The sequence below is a fragment of the Diadema antillarum genome, unplaced genomic scaffold, assembly GCF_040938485.1.
Source record: "Diadema antillarum isolate AM-2024a unplaced genomic scaffold, OU_Dant_1.0 scf00000134, whole genome shotgun sequence".
NCBI lineage: Eukaryota > Metazoa > Echinodermata > Echinoidea > Diadematoida > Diadematidae > Diadema > Diadema antillarum.
In genome coordinates, this window is record NW_027271023.1 from 3,348,598 (window position 1) to 3,376,041 (window position 27,444).

The following is a 27,444-nucleotide window of genomic DNA, read 5'->3' on the forward strand; positions in this document are numbered from 1 at the left end:
GCAACTAACTGGTTTTTTTTTTTAATGAAACCTAGAACTCATCAATATTATAGAGTAATTCGTAAGCTATTGTTTCAATATGGTTTTATTAAGTTATCAGGCCTTTGGAGGGTTCAATATATGATTATTTTCTGGCTCTGGTTGCCGCTTTTTTTAGCTTACCCCTTGATCATCACATGTTGATAAATTCGTGTTTAATCGAAATGTGTGGGTTCAGTTATCGCATCAGAAACATCAATGGGTATAAAGAAACTATAAAGAGATTACCAATTATATGATTATTGTTTTGTATAATGAATGGGCTCATTGTAATACCTCCTTCAGAAGGCAGAAAAATTGTACTATTCTTTAACTTTGTCAGGTCAGTAACAATCCAAGTGGATGCGTGCTTTCCATGAAAATGAAAATTTGTGGAATTCTCTTTATGTTTTCTATATAATCATTTCCCTATTCTGTGACATAGCAGGCTGTTGTAGCCTAGCTTCTTGTCCAACGTAAATTTCAACAAAACTACAAAAAGAAAGAAAGAATAAGAAAGAAAGTAAGAAAGAGAAATAACAATTCAGAAATTTTGGACAGATTGCCAGCTTTTTTTTGTTGAAACTTTACAACTGTGTTCTAGTATTATATTGAATCGGGTAAATACCCTTTTGGTTGTCGTGCTACTGGGCGAAATGCGATCTGGCTCTTTGATTTTATGTGGTTTTGTAATCGTAAACATAGAACGAGAGGAAATGGGAAGAGGAGAAATCAAACAGAGAAAATGAGATAAAAAAGGGTTCAAGAGAATTTAGACGGAGAGGAAAAACAAAACGAATGTAGACTGAGGAGTAGGAGAGAAAGAGGAAGGTGGATGAAAAAAAAAATAAGATGAAGGGAAGACGACACCAAATCACTGACGAAGGAAAATGACTGCAGTGACAGTACGATTATCATTATTATTATTATTATTATTATTATCATCATTATCATTATTATTATTATTATTATTATTATTGTTATTAGTAGTAGTAGTAGTAGTAGTAGTAGTAGTAGTAGTATCATCATTATTATTATCATCATTTATTATTATTATTATCAATATTATTGTTATTATTATTATTATTACTATTCATTTGTTTACTCATTTATTTTTTCGACCAGGTAAAGAATATAGCATACAGACCATAAACATTACAAACATGAAACAAACAACTAAAGAAAAAAAAAACCACCAGAATGAACATTACAAAGGAATACACTGTACTGTATATGATTGTTAGACAAAATAATAAAAATGAAATTAACGGAGATCAACAACATGAGGGTCAGGGCACACAAAAGTAGACATTTACTATAGCCCGTAGGGATGCGAACCCACACATGTACTAAGAAATATATAAGGGGAAAATAATATTATGGATTATCATTATAATAGGCCTAAAAATGTATTTCCTTTCTACAACCACACACCTACGAACTGAACAGGGAGATGGGAGAACCTTCTCCTCTTTCTTTTCTTTTTTTGTTCTTATTTTTGCTCCTCTGCTTGATTGTTGCAACAAACAGTATTCCAAAGAACAGTATACTTTTATTCTACTATCCGTTTCTCCTCCACGCAGTTTCGTACGTTTTCTCATTCTTGCGTATAAGAAGGAGAGTCTCTTTCCACCTCCCTGAGTGCTAGCATGGAGGTAGCTCCTCTTTCTACCTCCATGGTACTAGTATATTTCTTTCTTCTGTCAATGCTGATTGATGTGAAAAGGTGCACCCAGGCGTCAAGTGTACTTTACACAGCTTGTTAGTCAATGATTGACTGTTCGGGATCTAGCGCAAGCGACTTTCACGCATAATAACAGTGTACGCAAGTCGTGTACTCCGTGCGTTGATTCATGTGTCGAGGGGAGACGAAGGTAACTATTGTTAACGGTTCTTCTCTGTCTTCTCATAATAACATGTAAGTATTTCGAGCCTTGTTGTAACTATGGGGCGATAAATTACATCGTATCCATATGCCAGTTTCCTACTTATTTTGATTTCTGCTTGTAGATACGAGCGATGGCCCACATCATACGATATCGCGATGTTTATCGCTTGGATACCACTCATATGCTACGTATATCCATCCATCCCAGTGTTATACCGAGTCTCTTCGAACGAAGGTCGTATACACAGGGCGTGCACAGGGCGTACACAGATTGAAATAACGCCTGGGCGCTGTCGCACGGTAAACTCGAGTATACTAAAGCTATTTGTAGTGGAGTGACAGCAGTATCGCAGGACGTGCCTGAAATATAATATGCGAAAGTGAAAGATATTTGTTCACTGCTTCTTGTCACATGCATGATTGTCCATAAATGCGTGTCATTTCGACTGTCACTTGTATAGAGACGACAATCATAAATATTTTGTCGAAGAATGTCTCTCTATATAATTCAGGCTGATGATCTGGAAATCCGAATGCTGGAGCAATGAGAGTATAACATATAGCCACACTGCATTCTTCATTGTCTGATTCATTTGATTTTGTAAAAATAGTCCTGTTTTGTAATGTTTAATGCTAGCAAAATCATTCCATTATTTTGTGATTTTGCGGAATAATTTAGTCAACAGGGAAGTGAATACATATACATTGTACATGTATCATATTGCAATTAGTGTGATAGACCTCAAACGGAGCAAAATGACCTCAAGCTCAACGTACGGTATATATATACTATATAGGCCTACTATCGGCACGAAGAAATATACGTTTAGTTGTAGGTTTTCGTGCTACGAAAGACAACAACACACTGTACATGTTATATGTACATTTAGACTCCTGACTATGCATTTTTAGACTGTGTAAGAACAGCACAGAAAATTATAGTAGTCAAGTGTACCAAGCAATGCTTGTCAGCAGCGTGCTAAAGAAATGTAATACGCTTTATAGATACAGGCTTTGCCCACTGAAATTGAACAGTAGACTTGTGGAAAATTTTGACCTTTTACATCATCCCATCAAGCTTTTATGTGTCTATAGCAGACTGCAGGTCTACTCTCTAAAAAAGATCGAGTGAAAATATTCACTCTTGAAGGAGTGAATAACAGAAAAGAGTGAATTTAGAGTGAAATTGGAGTGAATTTTGAGTGAAAATTTTCATTTTCACTCGTTTTCGAGTGACCTCAGGGATCGCTCCAAAATCTTCGAGTGATCCCTGAGGTCACTCCAAAATGAGTGAAAATGAACATTTTCACTCAAAATTCACTCCAATTTCACTCTAAATTCACTCTTTTCTGTTATTCACTCCTTCAAGAGTGACTATTTTCACTCGATCTTTTTTTAGAGAGTAGGTATAATTATAATGATAAGGTCTACGGCAGTCATTTGTTTGGTAAAGAATTAAAGACTGTGAAAAGGATGAAATCAAAGGTCAGGACATAATAATTGTATAAAACATACAAGTGCGTTGTTCATCACTTCATGATACACTGTAATGTCCACGTGGATTGTGTAAAACTAGCTCCTATATCATGCAGCATACAGCCGTACACACATAGTGTAGGTACTCTATCTGCAATTTTATGCCTATTATGGTAGACTATTATAGGCTCTAACGATGATGCATTATGTAGAGATAGAGAAGAAATTCATGAAGATACGTACATATACTGAGCATTTTGGAAAGTCGGGTAATTGGTATCGAAAACTTCCATATCACGAAAGCCGTAAGTAAATTTTGTAGCATTGATAGTCTAATCATGGTTGAATGCATTTCTGAGCCATCCTTCTGAATTGTGTTGATTTCACTGATCAATATGAAATACATGTACATGAACTGTATACATGCAAGAAACCAGCTCTCAATTTTTTATAAGCTGTGCTCAAGTTAAACAAAATACCCTATAGGATGTTCTCTCTGAATGTTGGTGGTGTGAGGCAGTTTAGTGTAGAAAATTATAAGCATACAGTAAATGTAAACTGTGTTGTTTGCCTTTGGTTTTACTTTCTGTTTGCACGTGCCAATATGCAGTGCTCAGCACACCCACACCTCCACACACGCAGAGAATGATAGGATTCGAGATAGATGCCCCCGCATCAATATTAATGTAGTGACTTTTTGATATACCCAGCGCTTGTTAGATAATGGATTCTACAGTCTGTGAATGAATTGACCAATATACGCCCGTCATGGAGAGTAAGGTTTTATTGAATTGTTGCTCATGGTCAAAGCAAAATAATACACGGATTAGATTGCGGAACACTAAAACTAAAACGAAATGAAATGAACTGAAATGAAATTCAGCTTTTATCAATCTGAATCTGACTCGTGAACCGCAAATAAAGTCTCATTTATAGTAGGTACATACTTGTAACTTGACATGCGAAAAATTCTGAACACGTCGAATGCTATATGTAATGACACACTTGAATTCCCGTCCGATTTTCTTTTCATTTCGGTTTTTTCCCTGTCTCTGGACCTTACGCTCGGTATGTTTCTGCTGTGAAGGAATTTTATAACCTATGTATTCAAGGCCTATGTACGTGACTCCCACCAATTACTGACTTGTGAGACACGACATGTATCTACGTTTGCAAAGCAATGTCACTTGTTCAGTTGAACGTAGATTTTATAATTTCTTGAAATCATCAAACATTTTCGGTGTATAGTCTGACAAGAAATTGCCTTTTCTTACTTGTATACTACATGTACTACGTACATGTATGTTATTGAGCTCGCGTAGGAGTAGTGTTGGATGGTCTGAAGGGGCCGGGGAGGACTTTGTTTACTTTCTCGTTGTATCGAGCTAATCATACAAAATAAAATGAGTGAGTCATCAAGAAGACTAAGTTATAGTGTATACGTCACACAATGAAGTATGAACAAGGTAGAATGCGCATGCCGTACACTTATTTGCTCGAACAAAATTTTAACTTTGATGTTGTTTTCGTAATAATAGCAATAATGATAACAAAAATTAGCGAAGTGAAACTACAACTTAGATCTATAAGCATTGCACGCAGACAGTGAGCGTATTGAGAAGGGGAAAACCCCAAGTCGAGTTGATTTGTGGTGATATAGTAATGTAAGTAAATATTTATTTGTGTCTTTGCATAGATCTTCGATAGAGACTATCTATAGGCAAGATGGCGCCGACGGTAACCATGGAGGAGGTGATGTCGTCCATGTTGAGGATGGAGAAGTGTTTGGAGAAGATCGAGGAAAACGGGAGGGATCAGCCAAATAAGGTGGTTCACAAAAAGCGAAGCGATGACCAGAAGGTGAGGCAATCAAATTCTGTAGAAGAATTTATATTCTAGAAGTTGAAGAAGTTCTTCTTCTTCTTCTTCCTCTTCTTCTTCTTCTTCTTCTTCTTCTTGGAGAAGGACGCACCTTTCACGAGCTCCTGTAAGTTCAAAATTTTCACGCTCTGACCACTTGGTCACCTGATTACAACTCTCATATATGTGAGAGACGGTTTCGTAGCAGTACCTAGACCAAGTCCACCCACAAAATATATGTGTATTTGTTGTATATAAAAGGGTTTTTCATCTAGAATTTCTTGACTTGTGTACGCGGCCATTATGGCCAGCGAGGCTGCACAGGTCCCCCGGGACCAGCCGGGGACTAGTACCTCGCAGCCCGCACCAGCTGCCTCCAATGCTCCCGCTACGCGAACGGAGCCCTTCAGCTCCGTGAGCAGGGACAATGGAATCTATTTCGCTGCCATGCCAGATGTTTCAATTCATGAGTATGTGAAAGCTCTCTCATTGACTACCTCTGCCGAATCTATTATCTCTGCATCACGAATAAGCAATCAGCGCATTGCTGTTTACCTGAAATCACGACAAGCTGTTCTGGAAGCAGTCAACAGCGGGTTGACATACCAAAACACGTTCATACAGATTAACCCCTTGGCACTGCCCACAACCAAGCTTACACTCTCTAATGTGTACCCAGAAATCCCAAATCATGTTCTGTCAAAGCATATCTCAACCTTTTGCAAAGTGGTGTCCCCAATCAGACCCATCCCCCTTGGCTTCAAAGACAAAAACTTCTCCCACATCATGTCTTTTAGACGCCAAGTCCAAGTCATGATTCTGCCCAATGTAACACCACCTGACCATCTGAACATAAGCTACAATGGGGGGACCTACCGCGTCTTCGTGTCTACTGACTCTGTAAGGTGCTTTGAATGCGGCGAGCTTGGTCACGTGAGCCGGGCGTGCAAGAAAGTCGCAAATCAAGACCCCATCGGGAAAGGGAAATCGGACCCCAAACATCCCCCAAAAAAATCAGTAAACCAGCACCCCGACCCCACCACTGCCCCTCCAAAAACCCCTACCCACGGTGCTGGCCCATCAAATGCCAACCATGACCCCACCCCCACTGAATCGCCACACACCCAAAAAGAAAACTCCCCTACCCGCCAACTAAACGACACTGCCCCGCCCCCTGATGACAGTAACAAATCCCCTCACCGTGACGCCCCCTCGTGTTCATCAGTCTGGGGCTCACCCCCTAGACCGGTTAGGCTGTTTTCTGACGTCGTATCTAAAAGGAAACAAGACCCACCAAACTCAGCTGTGGAAACATCCCAGCTCACTGTACTTGAATCTCGAACCCCTCCACGCAAACTCATGAAAAAAGCCTCCTCTCCCACAAGTTCAAACCCCACTCCCACCCCCACAAAATCCTCCAACCCCGCCTCCTCGGGACCCCCTACCCCCGGGCGGGCGACACCAACACTTCCCACCCCCGTGACCCCAAGTCCATCTACTCCCACACTAACGTCAAACCCACCCTCCCCAATCCCTTCCTCCCCTGTCTCTGTTCAGGATAGCAGCATCACCGATGCAACTATGTGGGAAGATGCACAGACATCCGATGACGAATCCGTTGATTGGGCATCATCCTTCCCCTCGAGCCAAGGACCCCTCTCTGACAAACAACTCATTCACTTCCTGAAAGTGGTTAAGTCCCGCAAAAAACCCCTCGAAATAGCCAGGAAGTTCACCCCAAACATCCCTGGACTTGTTCGTCAACTAAGACCACTCAGGAACAGTCCGCTCTTTAAAAAGAGCACACAGCAGCGAATAAGTAAATTAATCAACAAATTAGACGATTGCATGTAAACACATTAGCTATGGATAGAGCCCTACATGCTTTTCTGCGTTACCTTATGACGCTGTCATTGCTCACCCTAAACTCTGGGGGCTGCTCTTCACCACTGAAGAATGCTTCCATTAGCTCATACATTGAAAACATTGCCTGTAGTCCTGACATCGTATTTCTTCAAGAAATCAACGATTTACCTCAAAACTCCCCCTGCTGGAATGTATGGCCATTGTACACCCCGGTGTGCACCCCCAGTCGTACTCGAGGCTCAGGAGTAGCGACCCTTCTAAAACACACTGTTAATGTTGTAGACTCTGTATGTGTCTTTGAAGACCACATCTTGTATGTTAAAGCCGAGTCTAACGATACTCTTTATCATTTATACAATGTATTGATACCTCAAGACGACAAATTTGCATTGGAAGCTATCCGCCGTCTCTCCGTTGACCTAACACAACATGAAGACGGTGTAATTATAATTGGAGGAGATTTTAACAGCACTCCAAATCCCTTATTAGACCGTTTCTGTACATCACAAGAGCACAGACGCAAAATATCTGACTCTCTTAAACACGTCCTAGAGAGCAACCACTTTTGTGATGTCTGGCGTAGATTACATCCCCTCGACCAGGAGTACTCCTGGCAGAGAAACAACCCCAGCATCACTAACCGCGCTTCGAAAGCTAGACTAGATCGCTTTTACACACCTTTCAACCTAATGCCATCCATACATTCATGCTCTATTGTTCCCTGCGCTCTGTCAGACCATTCTGCTGTCATCCTGAAAATAAAACCCCCCTCTTCACAAAAAAGAACCAAGAATATTTGGTATTTTAATAACACCCTCCTTGAAGATCAAGAATATCGAAACACCATCATACAATTCTGGTCCAACTGGCGAAGTGAAAAGAGTAGTTTTCCCAATGTCTCCCTATGGTGGGACTTCGGAAAAATACATATTAAATCACTCACGCAAATGTATAGCTCCAAACTTGCATCTGAAAAGAGAGAAGCTCTGATTACTATAAACAAAAAAATCAAATCTCTCCAGGCTGAATCAAATATGCCACCTGACCTCCAACAAGCCCTCGCTGAACAAAGGAATGAATCTAACTCATTACTTATGAACCAGGCCAGAGGAGCCCTTGTCAGATCGAGATTTAAACTCGCAAACGAAGTAGACACGAGCTCCTCATTCTTCTTTAACCTTGAAAAAATAAACTCTTCCTCCAAAACAATCAACAGAATCAGACTCCCCACAGGCATTATCACTGAAAATCAAAGTGATATAAAAGCCCATGTACATGATTTTTATGAAAGGCTTTATAAACGTGTCGACACTGATCAGAACTCTTTTAAGACTATATCGTCTGATCTACCAAAACTCAATGCTGAAGACTCAAAAAATCTCGACACCCCCTTCACGCCTGACGAAATTACCACAGCTGTTTCACAACTCGGAAAAAATAAGTCCCCTGGCCTTGACGGCCTGACATCCGAGTTCTTTCAAACCTTCTGGCCCACTCTCCGAAACGACTACATTGAAGTTCTACAATACGCAATAGCCTCCGGAAGTTTACCACCATCCTTCCGAAGAGCTGTAATCACTCTCATCCCAAAGAAGGGAGATCTAGCAGATATCGCCAATTGGCGTCCTGTATCTCTTCTAAATACAGACTATAAGATATTTGCCAAAGTACTTGCTAACAGACTAAAACTGTGTGTTGATGAAATTATTCATGAAGATCAAACCTATTGTGTACCGGGCCGCACCATACATGATAACTTACACCTAACCCGAGATGTAATTAATTATGCCAATTATAACAATACTCGACTCGCAATTGTTAATCTTGATCAAAAGAAAGCATTTGATAATGTGAGTCATGTCTTTCTTTTTAACACCATGAAAGCCATGGGTATCGGCGACTCATTTATCTCTTGTATCAAACTCTTGTACGAAAACGCCGAAGGCATGGTCAAAGTGCACGGGTCCCTCACCGCACCGTTTTCCCTACAAAAGGGGATCCGACAAGGCTGCCCATTATCCGGCCTTCTGTACTCCATTGCCATCGAACCCTTTCTTCACACACTCAGGCACAGACTCAATGGCCATAGCTTTTTATTACCCAACACCAGCACGTGTGTTTCAGTGTCAGCGTACGCTGACGATATATCAATCTTTGTTACCACTGACACTGCCTTTGATATTATTCATGATGTGTATTGCATATTCAGTAAGTCATCCGCAGCATGTCTTAACTATGACAAGTCACAGGGACTGTGGCTTGGCCAATGGGCAAATCGTAGCGACAAGCCCCTCGGATTTAAATGGAGTAATGAGGGGCTTGTCATCCTCGGAGTACACTTAGGTAGTAACAACAAACACATAAATTGTAACTGGATTAAATGCAAGGAAAAACTAAGTAAAACTCTGTCTCGTTGGAGTTCACTCTCCAAAAGTCTCTCCCTCAAAGGCAGAACCTTAGTTGCCAATCAACTAGCTGCCTCCAAAACATTCCATTGTCTCGCTATTCTTTCACCACCCCAGCGTGTTCTGTCTGAATTACAAGACATGCTTGTCAATTTTATCTGGTGTAACAAAAGACATCTGTTAAAGAAACAAACCTTGTTTCAGGAATGTGAAAAAGGTGGACTTGGTCTAGCTTGTCTCCAAGCACGAATTTTTACCTTTCGCCTTAGTTTTGTCCAACGGTTTCTGAACCTCTTTCCTCACCCCGCGTACAAAATGTGCTCACACAATCTCCAAAAGTACAAGAATCTCAAACTAGACTCTCAACTTTTTCTCACTGACCTAGAACCAAAACACTATCATAGCTTGTCACCCTTTCATGCTGAACTACTTAGTGCTTGGAGAATATCCGGAGCTCATATTGAAGCGTCGTCCCTCTCCTTCAACCATGTGATGAATACACCCCTGAACCATCCCCTATTAATTCCAAGTTCAGTAGTAGGTCACACGGCTTTCCCCGCCAGACTCTTCGCAAGTGGTACCAAACTCGTCAAAGATCTCATCAACCCAACCCATGGCAAGTGGCTCCCAGCCAGTGACATCAAGCTTCCCCTACTTCTGCGACGATCTTCACTCCGCCTTCTTGATCACGAACTTTCCCATCTACACGAATCTCTCATCGAACACTTCCCTGCCCTCTTCACCATTGACGGACTTCGGTCATCCACACATCCCCCCATCACATCTCCGCAGGCATTGTTTCCCCCCTTCCGGCCAGAACCAGTGACAATCGAAACCTCCTCATCACGCCCACCCGTTCCATATACCGCATCCTGAACAAATCAGTGAACTCTTTGCCGTCTTTCACCTCAACAGCCTGGCACGAAAACGGCGTGCTGTCACCAACAAAGACAATTCACTGGTCTGACATTCATTGTCCCCCCTCCTCCAAACGAGATGGAGATACACAGTATAAACTGTTGCACAATGTCCTGCCACCACTCACAGTCCTCCACCACTTCAACCCTGACATTTCGCCGATGTGTGGATGGTGCGACGAAAGGGGGACCATTCTTCACCTGTTCCTCACCTGCGAGGCCATACAACCTGTTTTGGACCTTCTCCACAACCTGCTATCGCGTCTCCTACCTACGATTAAGCTCGACTTCGACCTCTACTGGACACTGGTCCCACACGCGCGGGGTCGAAGCAGGGAAGCCGTGTGTCTATCCAATTACCTAATCATCAGCCTAAAGAGCACCCTCTATTGGCTCTATCGTACCTCTCGGTTCCTAGACCCGATCCCCTTTTGGACAACCAAGATAAAGAACAGGATCACTCTTGAATATGAATTTTATAAGCTACAGAACAACACGAGCACCTTCACAAAACGATGGTGTCATAACAACTCACTCTTCACGATGCACGGGGAAAACATCACATGGTTGATATAATAATTGATATTACTGTCAACATTATGACCTCCATTTGCTTTTGTGTCACTCTTGGCTCAATACACCTTAAGCGAAAGTATGCGAGTTCTTCATGCTGACTGTAAGCACAGTCATATTGTTCGCCTTGTATCATAACATGTACCAATGTGAATAGTATGTAAGTGTGATGTAAACAAAGTGTCTTTTTCAAAAGCCACAAAGTTTTTCCTTTCTTCGGTGTAGAGCTCACTGCCTCCCCATAACGCGGCACAATGTTTTGCTATGTTTATATATTATCCGCTGCTAACACAGCATAGATACGCCATAACCTGGCAAAACAAGCACATTTGAGTTTTTCATGTACACCCGCTGAAAACAGCTAATTATCCTTAATATTGTCACGAGCATTCTGCTTACAAGCTGGCTGCACCTTGTAAAAACCTCTTTTAGTTGTTATAATAATGCAATCATGCCGACTGCAAACGCAGTCCTCGATTATAGTGTTAGACCCGACAGTTACACAGAGTCTGTTCATTTCCATTTACCACCGACTGAATCCCCTGATTTGTATTCAACACCTCGATTCTACCGCATGGAAATTGTAAAATCACCCGTGATGTATTAAATGTCAAAAAAAAAAGAAAAGAAAAGAAAAAAACATAGAAATGAAAATGTCGAGGGCGAATATGTTTCCCCCTTTTTGTTGATTTGTATGTTTACACCGCATTCACCATGTGAAAAGTGCGCAAAAATGCAAAAATGCAAAAATGCAAAAAAAAAGTGCAAAAATTATTGCCTTCTGTGTCACTCTTAGCTCGTTATGAGAAATCATCATGCTGACTGTAAGCACAGTCATCAATTGTTTTGACTTGTATGTACACATCATAATATGTATCAATGTGAATAGCTTGCAAGCATGATGTAAACAAAGCAATTTTTTTGAAAAGCCATAACGTTTTCTTCTTTTTCGGTGTAGAGCTTATTGCTCCCCATATTACGCCGCACAGTACTTTGCGACGTTTATATACCATCCGCTGTCACCACAGCATGTACGCCATAACCTGGCCAAATAAGGATATCTGAGTTAATCATGCATATATACCCACTGAAAACAACAATTAGTTCTCAATATCATAGTTACGAACTTTCTGCTAACAAGCTGACTGCAACAATGTTGTAAAACCTCCTTTAGTTGTCATGACAATGTAATCATGCCGACTGCTAAATACTGTTATACTTCATTTGATTTGCCTTAACACCTCGACTTTACCCCATGGAAATTGTGAACCACACGTGGTGTATTAAAATGCAAAAAAAAAAAAAAGAAAATGTCGAGGGCGAATGTACCCCCTCTTTTAAAATAATTTGTATGTAAACACTATATTCACTGTGTGAATAATGTGCAAGAGTGATGTAAATAAAGTACCATTTTGAAAAGTCAAAAAAAAAAAAGTCTTCTTCTTCTTCTTCTTCTTCTTCTTCTTCTTCTTCTTCTTCTTCTTCTTCTTCTTCTCGTTCTTACCAAGTTATTCTTGCAGTATATTATAAAGCCAATTGTTCTTTTCCGGCACTACTATCTTTAAGCGTACCACGTTTGCTACACAGCATTAGTCCCCAGAATCTCACAATCTTATGTCATCCGCATCACTACCACAAAAACAAGCTAGCAAAATAACAATCAAACAAACAAATGACAAATAAAAGGAGAGAGAGATAGAGAAGGGAAAGCCATTTAACAAGAACCTTTACCTCGACGAAGGGCAAGTTGTCAATCTGTTGTAACAATGACCCTCACTTATAGTCTCCAAACGGGATGATGTAAACACGACGTAGTTATGTAACAAAAGCACCAAACAAGCGAAGAAAGAGAACGGGAGATATGAATAAAGTAGTTCGCCTTTTCAGATAACCCCCATCTAAGTTGACAGATTATGATAGCTTTCCTGCTTAGATGATTGTGCCGCACTTTGCTGAATCCGGTTGTTCGCCTACATTGTACAATGTACAATGTAAATAAAGGAAGCAAATGCGGAATTTGGAATAGTGTGACGTATACTTCTTAGTCAGTGTGATTGGGAGGGGGAAAGATATACACCTACACGAATCTAGTTCTTCGGGTTTGGCTGCATGCAGACACGTTTTCTGTTTTTGTTTTTTGTTTTTGCTTTTTTGTGAGGTTGGCTAGGATTGAGCTTAGATAATGAGACATGTAAATACATTCCTCCCTTTTTATGTAAGTGTAGATGATTATGTTTGTCTTTCTCATTTAAGTAGCAATGTTCGTTAATGACTAATTTCCTCTGCCTCGAGTGATATTGCTCGAGAATCCTGGATTATTACCAGGAAGTTGTGCAATTGTGATAAGCCTTTATTTATTTATTTATTTATTTATTTATCTATCTATTTATTTATTTATTTATCTCTCTATTTATTCATTTATTCATTTATTTATCTATCTATTTATTTTATTTATTTATTTATTTATTTATCTATTTATTTATCTATTTATTTATCTATTTATTAATTTTACCTCTTTTTTTGGGGGGGGGGGGAGAGTGGTCGGTCTCTTTCTTCTTAAGCCATTGAAACAGATAATGTTTGCAAAATTGGCAACTCGATGGGGATGAAAGTTAAACAAAGAATACGAGAAGGCGATCATGTGTATCTCTAATCGGAATGAAACAAAGGGAATGCACGTAGTCAATACTGACAACGATAAATGACGTGGAGCTATCACAAGATCACATGAACGATATTATGACAGTCATTATCAGAGACTGCTGGTATTTATCGGAAGTGGAGATCATAAAATGAACATTAAGCTCTTTATTGAGACTGCACATTAAATAGCCCCGGTTATTATCATATTATATAGTGTCGAATGTCATGGATAATTTCCCATATCATCAAACAAACTTGGGTAAATAGGAAAATAGAATAATGGACTCTCCACATGACGCGATTGTCAGAATCATGCAAGATTCATATGATGCAATCTTTGCGTTTAGTACTGGACGTGTGTGTATAATTATTGTGTGCTATGACGGTTGTCAGTATCTAATTATCGTGAAGTTACAACAGGTCGCATATTGCAAAATGAGCTAAGCGCCATTTTTAAACATTTAAAAGTAAGTCCGTCATCAGATAGAGCAAAATTAAACCTTTCCAGTAATACCTCACTTGTGACATAAAAAGGAATATTCCAGAAGTTATGATTAAAGATATCCGGTATTTTCTAATTATTTTCTTTTTTTAGCAGCCAATCACAAATATCTCAACTTAACAAGAATGAGGTTAACTCATCTTGCGATAAAACTCTTCAATTTTAAGTTCTACCTCTGTGCGAAATGAAGGCAACTGAAAACAAATGGAGATTTTTTTTTTTCTGATTGATTTTCCGATCATGATTTGATTTAATATAATTGTATTCATGAACTGTCACCAATTCTACGTCGGGCAATGTGATGGTATTATCTCCTTGAAAATTACCATCAAATTCCCCGCATAATGACGTCAGTCATACGTTAATAGACTTGTATCGTCCTCAGAGAAAGTTTCAGTGTATGATTGAAAGAGAAAGTGTTCTTAAAATGTTTATCTGGATTCAACAAACGCAAGAAGAAAAATTGGAGCAATCAAATCAGACAATTCGATTAAAAGTTGATTATTTTGAAAGTCACGTTGAGTCCATGTTCCACTCGCTCTGTGCAAATAGTGGCGGATCCAGAGGGGGGCGCAACCCCCTTTATTTTTCGTTAAAAACAAAAGAAATAAAAAGAAAAAAATGAAATGAAACCCGGAAGTGGCACCAGAAATATTAGTCACGCCCCCCCCCCTTTACAGAAATCCTGGATCCGCCTCCGGCAAAGGAGGGAACTCTATACCAATTCATGATGGCACACTATATTGAATGAGAAAATGAAAACATTAAAGAATTCAACAATGAGTCAATTCAAAGGACATCATCAAGCATTTTTACCGAGCTCTAACAGAAAGCATAAAAAGATAATTGCTTGAATGAATGTCAGTAGCACGAAAATGGAATATAAAATAATATCTGTAATGATTAAAACGATAGCACTTTTGTGCACACACACACACACACACACACACAAACCATAATCTTCGGAAGTTAAATACACGATAATATTTTACCCTTGTTTGTCTGAGTGTATGTGGCTCCACGGTGAGTGTAAGATGATGGAGGGCATGTGAGGCTTGGGGATCTGTTTTTTCCCCCACGAGGGAAATGAGTGATTACCGGGTAAAATAATAGTGTTACGTAACATTGACCATGAAATTAATAGGGAGCATCTCAACTTGGCAGAGGACGCCGAGACGGTTTCCATGCTAAACTCATCCCATCAGTTCGGGCACTGTTCAGCTATGTACACAATTTATTGTAGGTTTGACACAAAATCACTACAATGTACTGCTCTTGGGTACTTTTATACATTCCATTGTCTGGCCTTTCTTTCGTGTACCCTTTATTTTTCTCTTTTTCAAGGAATACAATGTGTAATATTCAGAGACTTAATTTTGAAAACACACGTCAGTCTTATGGGGCCTACTGCACTTTACTCAGGTCCGATAACAATACCAGAGACATTTTGTTTGCAGGGCCTTTGGGAGAGGTTATCTGGATGGAGAGGACGCATTATCGCTTTGTTTTCGATTTCAAAGTTCATCTTTAATTTGATATGAGTTGGTTACGATCCTGACGATGAGATGACTACTCAAAAAGTGTTATTTGAAACGGGTTGACTCCCAGATGTAACAAAACTATATCACAGAAAATCGCTCTGTTAATAGATATGATGTTGACGCATTACTTTATCCGGGTCAAAATTGCGCCCACACCATTAACTTTTTTTTTTTTCAGAATCTGATTCCATTATACCACAATTCAGAATGGCTTTTCATTTTATGGCTGGTCGTATTTGTACCATGAACCTACTCCATGCTTGTACCACAAATATGCAAACGAGACACACCGGCACCCACTTACATTAGGAGCTCATCATTCACACTCGACCCGCCCCACCCACACTCGCACAAGCACACACGCCCTCGTAGCTTTCAGGGCGAAAATGAAGAGGGGGGGGGGGGGGGAATCTGTTACTTTGATACCCACAACGAAATGTTTTAAACACTGCATGTAATTTCTAAACCTTTTGCATCTCATTTTAAACACTCATCTTTCAAAATTAAGGTTAACTACATGCATTTACAGGCACATAACTTTCAACATGATTTCCCACTTGACTCTAGTTCATACAAACATTGATTGTACTTTAGGACATGTACATTTTACTGAAAGGTGGTTTTTTTTTTCGTCCTTATGAAATTATCTTTAATCAACCTGATAATCCTCTTGAGGTTCCCTTTATATCTTTTTGTCATTCATTATTACCATTCTTAGGAATTGGATGAATCATGTTGTAGATATTCTTATTTTTGTCAACTATTGCCATTCATGTTGTTTTCAATATTATTTGATAATTGCATTGCAAGCGCGGCCACAGAGTTCTGTGTAAAGCACCCATTCATGGTAGGCTGTACAATGTACGTGTTTAAACAGTAGATGGCAGCAAAACAAACGAAAAAACAGTGCCGATACCCGAGCAAACCACGCGATCAAGACGTGTAGCCTGTTTCAGTTTTCTTTCTTTGGAGGTACTGTACAGCCCAGGATGCATTACTTGTGGCCAACCTCTGCTGTCTCATATGATGTAGATGACAGATCCAATTAGTGACTTCCCGTGGGAAAAAAAAAACCGCCGAGCTGATTTAGACCTTTTCACATCAGCTCGATGTTTCGAAAATGCAATAAACTCACTGTTTGTAATTGAGCTTATGTTTGGAGCGCCATTTTGTGATCGCGAAAGAATCTTGGATTTTAATCGAACTGTGTGAATAGGCCTAATACTATAATGTACTGTCATTGAACTACTAACCAGCTGTACTGTATGTAATATCGTTATGCCATTCAAGTGCGATGGGATTAGCTCTGTCCTAGAAAAATCCACCTTTTCACTGACACGTTCATATAAATCCTCGTTTGTTGCTGTTTTTTTTTTAAATATTATGTGTTTGTTAGAATCCATAAACACCAATAATTGTGCAAATGATTTCAAATACTAGTAGGTATCACGTTACAATGTAAATCATTTGTAATTGGTACCGTGATATTGCGAACGAAAACAGCAGTAGCAACAACAACAACAACAATAGTTGCTATCGCTTGATATGCCATTAATGCAATTCAGGAGAAATGATTAAAAGAAAATTACCATTGCAGTGCTCTGATTTGTGTCTTAGCTAAGGTGGTCATGAGATTTCTCCTCTCGCCCTGTCTTAAAAGGTGTACGCTCGTGTCCGTGTGAACATCATCACTCTCGGCGACATCGACACGTTGAGGGAGGAATTCAACTGCGAGCTCGCCCTCACCATCAAGTGGAAGGAACCAAGCATCAGAGGGCTCAAAGCTGACGTGAGTATTACAGCAGGATTCTTGGCGAGTCACATTACCGTTAGGCGTTCGTATCAGGGCAATTACCCCCGGCTAATACTGGCTTGTGATAAGGTTAGAGTAAAGATTGTGATTACGGATAGGTTAAGGGTTAGAGTTGGGATTAGGTTCAGCATAAGGATTAGGGTCAGGGTCAGGGTCAGGGTCTGGGGTAATTGCCCAGAAGGTTATGACACTAGACAGGGGCGCTAATATGATAATTGAGCATAAGGTCTGGGCTCGTCATTTGGTTGCTATTTACCGTTCTCGTGGTGACGTTCACTACGTCGTCCAGTGTTTTAGACAAAGAAACCAGATTGAAGACGTATATAGATCAATTATTAAAAGAAAGAATGCATGCTGCCTCGCAGCGTCCTGTAATCGTAACTGGGGATAGCAATTCGATCATATACATGTATTCCAAGATTGTTTCTTCTGCTATGCTTGTTTCTTGGCACAATAACATTGACTTCTGTTTGTCCGCCATCTATGTATTCATTGGCGTTGTACATGGTGTACTCATCAATAATAATTTGGTCATTTATTTATTTTCAGGAGATAGACTGGAGTGAACACTGGGACCCCCGAATCTATTTCTTCAACGCCGTCAGCATTGACAAGTACGAGGTGAAGCACCGCGTGGGGCTCAAGTCGCCGTACGATGACGAGACAGACCCGATTCCCGACGCTCAGCTATCGATCAGGATGAAAGGCACCTTCAAGTCTGTCATGAGGCTGACCGACTTCCCTTTCGACTATCAGGTGGGTTGGCAGAGCTTATAGATTTATCGGTGACTTTTGTTGATAAACACATCCTTATCATATAACAGGTGCGGCCTTCATCCTGAACTTGAAAATGAATAGATTTTAACAGCTTTCCGTATGCTATAGATATAATACAAACACAAAGCAATGTTGTAACATTTGTAGTGGATGCAGTTCTCAATACGGTATTAGTACTTACACCTCAAATGTAGATAAGAGTACAAGTACAAGCAATGTTGTAACACGGTATCACGCTTTATAATGGATGTAGTGTTCTCAATACGGTATCTAAAGGGACGTTCTTAGAATTGTATAGACCTACTTTAAGTTATCACTGCTCATATTTGTTTTAGATTTTGTGTGAGCATTGGTTTTGAATCTGTTCAACGAGTACATGTTTTTATTTGAACCAACACACACATAAATGGAAAATAGTGGACAGAGACTATTTCGTTTGCCTTGACCTTGCCCTTGTACATGACTAAGATTATAATCCACCTAGTGCTCAGTCTTACTGTTACCAAGGAAGTTCTCCTTGCTTTCATGTGTATCAATGAGATCCTGCGATGTCGTATACGCATGCGCATTTGGAATGAGCAGCTGATTGCAATTTGTGGCGCCCAATTCAATGAGCTCTAGATCTGCAACGAAAACGCTAGATGCCGCAACCATGCAGGAAAGAAGAAGGGGAAAAAGTGTTCTACAAATGCACAAGCAAAATCTTTCCATAATCCAACCAGGGAGGCGCGTGATGAACATTCGTAGGGAGCTTCAGATTTGCGACGGAGGCGGACATTTATGACGACGATTGCATTTATTAGCCGTTCTACTCCCAGTCTCTCCCTACGTTGTGTTGCAAGGTAGATTTAGATTGCGCGAGGACGCGAGGACGCAGCCTGTACAAAGTAAAATGGCGCCCTTATGGTCATTGCGTCCAGTAGTCCTCTGCGTTGCGAATTTGAGCGGACCCAAAAAGAACCCACCCCCGTCCAAACTCAAGACGACGCGAGGTCGATTGTAATAAGCAAATGTGTGCTTGCGCGGAACATGTTTGTTTGTTTTTTCCCTCTGATCGTCCCCGTCTGCGAAAATCTTAAGCTCCCTCGTGTCTCAGATCTAAAAGCTCGCTGTTCTTTGTAGTCAGGATGAGTTTCATCCTGTGTGTATTAGTCTGTAGTCAAGGAATAATGATACCTCTCATAATTGAGAAGTTAATTATAGTGCAGATGGTATTCAAAGTCATAAGGCTTTTTTCTTTTCTTGATGCGATTTTTTTTTTTTTTTAAGAATCTGACGATCAAACTCATGTCGGATTGGCCAAAGAAAGTGATCGAGTTCAGCAAAGATATGACTCAGAAGGACAGCGTCAGAACAGATACTTTCACAGGTAAGAATAAAAGTCATAACTGCCATGCACACCACAGGCATATTACCTTGAATGAGCCAATACAGTAACGAGATTTTTTTTATTTGCTGTCAATCGGTGACAGAACAATCATACACGAGTCCCATTATTAGCTTCTGTGTTTTTTCTGTTTGTTTCTACCATTCTCTATTACATCCGCTCCTCCTCCTTCTTCGTGAGTTTTTACCCATTTTCCTTTCCAAATGGTACTTTCTTCCTTCCATCCATTCGTTCCCTCTTATACTTTTCCTATCATTCTCCCATTGCCTCTTTATTATCTTCTGTTTTGTCCTATGAATATATCTTTGTCTTCATTGCCTTTAATTTTCTTCATCTCTATTGTGTTTTTACTTGATTGCTGATTTTCTGCTAATATACATGTATTAAGCGAAAGGGTATTATAATGTCTTCATATTTGATTTGCTGATTTTCTACTAATATATGAAGCGAAAGGCCCTGATAGATAATGTTGAATTACAAGTTATCAAATGACCATAGTAGCACAGTGTACTTGATCCCACTCGTTATACATGTACTTGGAAGGTTTGTGTAACTGTGTACCGTGGTAACTCACCATTCATGTCTCGCCCGGATGTTGGTTGAACAGGCGGCCAGGAGTGGGAGCTGATGAAGCACGTTGATGCAGCCCCAGTGGAGGAAGAGAAGATGAGCTCTGGGGCGGTCAACACGTACCCCCTCTACAACATCACCGTGAACGTGAAGAGAAAACCCAGTTACTACATGTGGAATGTAGCCCTGATCATGGTAAGTTTGGCGCACCTCTAAGTTCCAATATCCACCGCTTTCAGAGTGCAGTCGCAGCGAAACTCATGTGAAGTTGACAATTCACACAAATCAAGCCAATGATTCCGACAGATTCAAGATAATCGCACTGCACCAGCATAGCAGAATGTACGACTAAACGTGAACAGTAATTTTTCAAACATTAGGTCGTCTCATAATGATTAAGCAGTGCTTATGAATAGGCTTGAAAGGATAGGGCAGGATTTGAGAGTTAAGAATGCATGTGGGCTGAAAGTGTTCAATGTGAAAAGTTACAAATGTAATCATGATAGTATTGACGTCGAAAGTGAAGGAATAAGAGCATTATTTTTGTTTTAAAGATAAAGCAAAACCAAAGAAATCGTACACAACGTCATAATATCAAGATACCAATAATTTTAATCATCAAGAACACAAGCTCATTTTCCTTGGGATTATTAGGGGGGTCTTACGACGTAGGTACTTGAATGATATCCTGCATTATGTATAGGTTGAATATTGCCTGGTTTTGCTTTTGCATGTTCGTTGCTATATTTCATCATATACCCCTTGATTCGCCCTCTTTGGCTAAATGATATTAAATGATAATTGACGTTCAAGTTTTGTGCGTATGTGCTAGGTTTCCTCAGTTAAAAAAAATGTATAAGGGAGCCTTATAAGGTATTATATACATCGTTTAGAAACATTCAAGTAAAGTGCTTATCGATAACGGTCTCATCCAATTGTGTGCCTTGAGATACGTTGGGATGCGTGTTCGTATATTCTTAAAATCGATTATATTGATTTCTCTTAATTGCCCTTCTTAGTAGTTTGATGAGACGATCGTTACGTTTGTTGTAGTGACCTCAGTATTTTGCACAAGTGACAACAAACTTGAAACTGAATATATGATTATTTGTTTTCATGATAAGTGAAACCATGGAGCTATGTATAGTAGCTCTAAACTGAACTGAAAGAGTAATATAGTAAGAAAGGAGGATACAGCAAAAAGGACATTTAAGAGTGCATATTCATAAGGCAGCAAGTCGCAGAGAGATGGGAGTTGGACAGGAAGGCCGAGTATGTGTCTGTTTTCTTTAGTGTGTAATCATCTTCCAAATTTCTGATGACCTCCCTCTGCCCGTATAATCCACATCCTCAGTTTCTCATCACGCCGCTCGCCTTCACATCCTTCGCCGTGGACCGGGAAGCGCCCGAGGACCGGCTGAGCGTCACTCTCACCCTGCTTCTCACAGCTGTGGCTTTCAAATTCGTTGTCTCCCAGAGTCTGCCCAACACATCATACCAGACGCTCCTCGTAAGTCTTATATTTTTGTGTTTGATGTTCTTACCTTTGTCATCACAATTTCGTATGTAGTTCTGAAGAACTCACTAATGTGTATACCTTTCTTCATCGTCTATCAACTTCGTTTCTCGAGAATTTTCTTTCTACTTTTCATCTTCCTCTTCCAAATGTTGTTGTTGTTCATACCTCTTTTTACTGCACCATGACATATATTGCAATTGGAATGATAATGATAACAGTAGCAGCAGTAGCAGCAGCAGTAGGAATAGAAGAAGCACTGTGGTTCTGATAGCAATTACGGCAGCACAGTGTAATATAACTCATCCATAATGTGATTAGGGTGCGTTTATAAGATTTTTCTTCTGGCCAGAAACAGTGTTTTGAAACACTGTTTCTGGCCAAACAGTGATTCTAGCTCGAAAAAAATTCTTATAAACGCTAACCGTGATTTGAAACAGTGTTTTGAAACACTGTTTGTAAACGCACAAAATAGTGCGTTTACAAACAGTGTTTCTGTAGAATCAGTGTTTCAAAAATCTTATAAACGCAACCGCGATCGCAAACACTGTTTATGTGACGTCACAATGCCTTGCGCGCACCCTGTTTGACCTTTTGCTGAGGAAAAACTGCGCAGAGTGAGTTGCGCAATGGCACAGTCTGAGCGAGAGCCCCAACACGCTCGGAGAAAAAATCTTATAAACGCTCTCCTGACGAAAGTGTGATTTGAAACACTGTTTCAAAACAGTGTTTCAAAACAGTGATTCTAGGCACGCAAAATCTTATAAACGCACCCGTCTCAAAATGAGCTCATAGAATGGCTGCGCCCTGTGCCACAAATTGTCTGCTGCCCTCAATGAAAATGTGACAAAAGGGGGTGAGTGTGATTGTCGTTATCATGGCTACATTGTCATCGTCTTTAGTAATATCACTCTTCTTATCGCCATATTACTTGATGGGGGTGCTGTGGCAAAGTAGATAAGACTCCCGACTCCTAATCGGAGGACCCGAGTTCGATTCCCACCCAGTGCTTACGTCCTTGGACAAGATGTTTTTACCAACCACGTCCCTCTCGACCCAGGTGTATAACTGGATACCTGGAATCGGCAGGGTGAAAATAATGGTGACACGACTATTGCTCCTGCGACAGTTGCTCCGGGCTTATTTTTTTCAAATACTTAGGGTTAGAGTTAGGCTTTGAGATAGGGATTTAGGTTTGTGTACGGATTAAGATTAGGATTAGGATTAGAGTTAAGTTTCTGGGTAGAATTGAAGAGTTTGTTTGCAAAAACCGATAAGTCCATATTTGCCAAATGGAGATATTTGCGATTAAAGGTCAAGAAAAATAAAGAGAATAATGAGAAAGTTTTTGCTTCTTTTGACCATAACTTAAAAAATATACCTTTATATGTAATGACCAATATATCATTCAAAAGGTATTATTTTGTACATTATGACAGAGATCGTACTTCAAAATCTTCAAAAATGGACTTATCGGTTTTTGCAAACAAACCCTTCAATTTATGTTTGGCCTAGGGTGCAGATATTTCGTGAGAGCAAATGCCACAGGAGTAAAGTGTGTCATGGAAACCAATAATGGTAGACCCTCTGGTAGAGCAGTGTTAACACTGAAGAGGCTGCCCTGGATAAAGAACACCTTACTATAACAGAAGACAACTGCAGGAACTGATGTAACTTCATGGTGTGATGTCAATGATAAAACAGACATTGAATGTAACGTGTCTATTACACAGACTACGTGATTATTTTCCCCTTTCTCCCTCACCCAAATCCTAGGACTACTACGTGCTGTGGTGCATGGTCTTCCTCTGTCTGGTCGTCGTCCAGAACGCTGCGGTATCAGCATTCGCTGGCCCCAGCGCTTTGATATTCGACAACGTGTGTATGATCGTGCTCGGTGTGGTCACCGTGCTTGTCAACATCGTCTTCATCGCCCTGTCCTGTGTCAAAGTAAGTCCTCACACTGATAGCATCATTGAATAATATTGTAAAGGCAATGAACAATACACATTTTTCCCCTCTCTCACTCTTCCCCATTTGTCGCTAGCGTATGATCTATATAGGAAGGATATGTTGCGACACGGCTTCTCCAGTTTATCGACCTGAATTGGATGCAAGCATTTAGTTATCTCATTAAGAATGTTTATCCTGAAACCACATGAAACAGGGTATAATGTCGGTTACAGCAAGCTACGTGCATGTTTCCTATATAGACTCATGCCTATTCTCCTGTCGATGAGCGGATAGTATTTCAAACCGGAAAAAAAAACCCCATCCTCCAACACCGTGAAAAGGCGTTAGGAGTATGTAGGTTTCCCAATATTCAAACTTGGGCAGATAAAAGAAGGTAAGTGGGTTTTTTTTCTTGACGCAGTTGCAATTAAGTCATTAATTAGATATTCTTCCGAGTAGAGAACAAGAGTTACACGATTTTGATCTTGGGGATGGAATACCGTACTACAGAGACTGGAGTAAATATATTCTGTATATATACTGCTTGTTTATGCAATCCATAATAACTTTCACGACTTTTGTTTCAACATTATGTAAATGACCATTATTTTTGTCTGTATTTCTCACGCTGTCATCTGCTTCCAGTCAATGACAGTGGGACACCAAATGCAGGAGGCAACAAACAAATACAATGTAAGTAATTTCAGAATTGTTTCGAGTTCCAAAATATTTGGATGTACATGTATTGATTAAAAAAATGAATTTAGAGATTTCGTCGTATACGTGTTTTGCGTGGTCGTGGAAAGGCATTGTATGAATTTTATAAAATAGAGTGTTAAAGAAAGTTCACCTTGCAACATCAATTGAATTTTGTCATTATTATTACTATCACCGTTATTATTATTGTTATTGTTATTGTTATTATCATTATTATTATTATTATTATTATTATTATTATTATTATTATTGTTATCATTTTTGCCCAGGACCTGTGCAACGAGATATCATCAAGGAAGGGCAAAGGTGATCGATACAAGGTAAGATATTCATAAACATCATGTTTATATGGCTGTATGATTATGAAACGCTGAGTTTTACAAACAGTTTGATACACATGTAATGACTATTTGAATCAACTAATTGTAATCAGTACGCTTTACATATATCGGTCTACATGCACGTAGCATTATTTTGGCTTGTGAGCTCTATTTTACTGAAAAAAAAAAGTTTCCAAAACGTCAAACATTATATTCCCTATGATATTTATACCCACCCGAGTATTTACTTCTGTCAAACCATGTGCATGGTATCTAAACTGTCTTCTCCACATTTTGTTATTTATAAAAGCAAGCAAAGAACAACTCAAGATGGTTACATGTCACAAAAAATATATATATTCTGTATAAGCCGGAATCTAATCCATTAATTATTGAGTTTTTGCAGTTGGCTATTATATCTTGTATTTTATACTACATATCACGTTGAATGACTTTTATTTGTTTTTATTTGTACCTGGGTATTTAAGTGAATAAGATGTTTTTTTTTTCTTGTACGAAAAGAAAAAGAAGATAAAATTCGTCTTTTGTGTCCTTCCTGTGATAGCATTATTTTCGATGTACAGCTTGGATATCGAGTCGTTGATCAACTTCATTTTTTTTTAACCACAGCAATCACCAACAGAGGGCGCTCGAGTGCAAGAAGAACGCCTGCCGCTGCAGGGACAGCCATAATCCTATGGGATGAAACGCCAAATTGAGTCTCAAAATAGCCTACAATACAGTAGTAGTTGGATGAACAGGTTGACGAGTACTATAACCCTTTGCATGGATGTAGAACGAAGTTAAGCTATTTATTCGCCTGCACGACAAGTCGTTTGTGCTATCTACTTGCCGTTAATAAGGTAGTTGTTCTTTCAAACCGCCCAACTGCATTTTAAACTCTCTCTGAAGAAATTGCCTTAACTATACTGAACTCATTGAATCCACAAATGTTGTTACTTTGCGTTTATACATAACGAAAAAGAAAGAAAGAAGAAAAAAAAAAGACGGTTTCCAAACGTCCTAGGAAATGTTGAATGAGGGGATCACTTGGTGAAAAGGCCTCTCTTTCCAACCGAACTAATGTCGAACAGATACTAGGAATTAAGACTGTAGGATGCCCGGTCACTTGCTGAGGTGTCCACTTGTCTATCCCAATTCGGTCATCATAGCTACGGGGAAAACTGATGAGTGAAAATGAAAATAATTTGATTACAAAAATAGTTCCATAGATTTCTGCAGCTTCCAAAGGATATTTGAAGTCAAGTAGGCCTGTAAAACGTGGCTTGAGTACAATGTATTCTTTTTTTTTAATCTCACCAGAATGCGATTTCTGATCATATTCAGTGACTACTAAGTCTATTTTTTCATCACTTAACAGCGCACATTTTGCTGTTTTTATATAATTTTAAAATCATGTACAGAATTTGGACTACTTTTTCAAGCATTGTCATACGTAACAACATTTTGTGCCTTCACATGAAGCGTTCTTTCAAACGTTTATGTAAAATGTGCATGTACACGTCCAGTGAGATATAGGCTTTCCTCAGTAGCTACGTCTTTTTAATCTTTCAGATATGCGCATTATGCTGAAGGAAAATTTCACATGCTTTGTTGTCTACTTTTTAATGTACATATATTCCCGTTGATAACGCGGACAATAGGGAGCTTCTAGATTGGGGACGCGGACGGTTGTTAAAGACGACGGTCGAGTTGACCGTTCTCCTCTTTCCCTGCGTTGTAATAACAAGGAGCTTTAGATTTCGCCAAGACGCAGCCTAGAGAAAGAAAAATGGCGCCCCCATGTGTCGTTCGTCATCATTGCATCAAGTCCTATAGGTCTCTGTGTTTTGAATTTTAGTGGACTCTAGGAACGTCGTGAAAAATCTGACAACACGAGATCGATTTGATAAGCACATGCCTAAAACCGTTTTTATTCCTTCTTCACATCCACTTCTCCAAGAAAAAGAAGAAGAAGAAAAATAAATAAGAAGACGCTTTGGCAACTCCGCGTGTATGACGAACAAACAAAGAATATTCTTTCTTCCCTTTTTTCAGATATTTCATTTTCGTGCAGTAAAAGCCATTGGGTTTAGAATCGAGATTCGCTAAAGACTCAAAGCTGTGTGGGAACTTTATCAGTGTGGGTATTACCACAGTGCACTTATTGATGTTTTATAGTAGGACCTGCAAAGTAAAGGTTTCTGTATTACTGGTAAGCTGAGGCTGAAGCGATGGAATGCTATACATGTACTGTAGTAGACTACCTGAAACTCGCTGGGCGATGAAGCCAAGGAGGTCATATAGTATTTTCTTCCTTATCATCTGCAAGGTTATACCATACTTTTAGTATTTCTTGTAATTTTACTGTTGATGCATGTAACTTTCAATATGAATTAATTACTTACAAGGGCCAAATATTAAGTCATGTATACTATCTTCCTTTCACCGTTTATGATATTGTAGGCAAAATGTCAAATACGACATTTCATTTGTCTATGCGTGTCAATGATTTATATCCTATCCTTTCCACTCATTCATTTATTCGCAAACAACCTCTAGGTCCATTTATATTTATAAATCAGATATAATTACCTCAAGGAAATCAACATTTCTGGGGTTTGTTTTTCCGTTTGTTTGCCTGTGTTCAAAATTACTAAAGAAGTCTTGAATGGGTTTGAAGGATTTTTGTCTATATATAT

General features: G+C 39.6%; 1 protein-coding gene across 1 annotated transcript; it reads left to right on the plus strand.

Annotated features, from left to right (window-relative positions):
* The first annotated feature begins 1,802 nt into the window (after positions 1 to 1,802).
* On the plus strand, positions 1,803 to 27,444 carry LOC139720917 (cys-loop ligand-gated ion channel-like). The gene is made up of 11 exons (XM_071632247.1): positions 1,803 to 1,892; positions 5,079 to 5,242; positions 17,350 to 17,478; positions 18,052 to 18,258; positions 19,549 to 19,648; positions 20,274 to 20,431; positions 21,591 to 21,746; positions 23,529 to 23,702; positions 24,351 to 24,398; positions 24,692 to 24,742; positions 25,373 to 27,444. Exons 2-11 carry the CDS (start codon positions 5,108 to 5,110, stop codon positions 25,433 to 25,435), a joined length of 1,221 nt encoding a protein of 406 aa, XP_071488348.1. The 5' UTR covers positions 1,803 to 1,892; positions 5,079 to 5,107; the 3' UTR covers positions 25,436 to 27,444.

Excerpts from the sequence above, each read along its gene's own strand:
- LOC139720917 (XM_071632247.1), top strand. The coding sequence starts at position 5,108 with ATGGCGCCGACGGTAACCATGGAGGAGGTGATGTCGTCCATGTTGAGG. Across the intron at positions 19,649-20,273 it reads CAGAACAGATACTTTCACAG|GCGGCCAGGAGTGGGAGCTG; the intron begins GTAAGAATAAAA and ends TTGGTTGAACAG. Across the intron at positions 24,399-24,691 it reads AGGCAACAAACAAATACAAT|GACCTGTGCAACGAGATATC; the intron begins GTAAGTAATTTC and ends ATTTTTGCCCAG.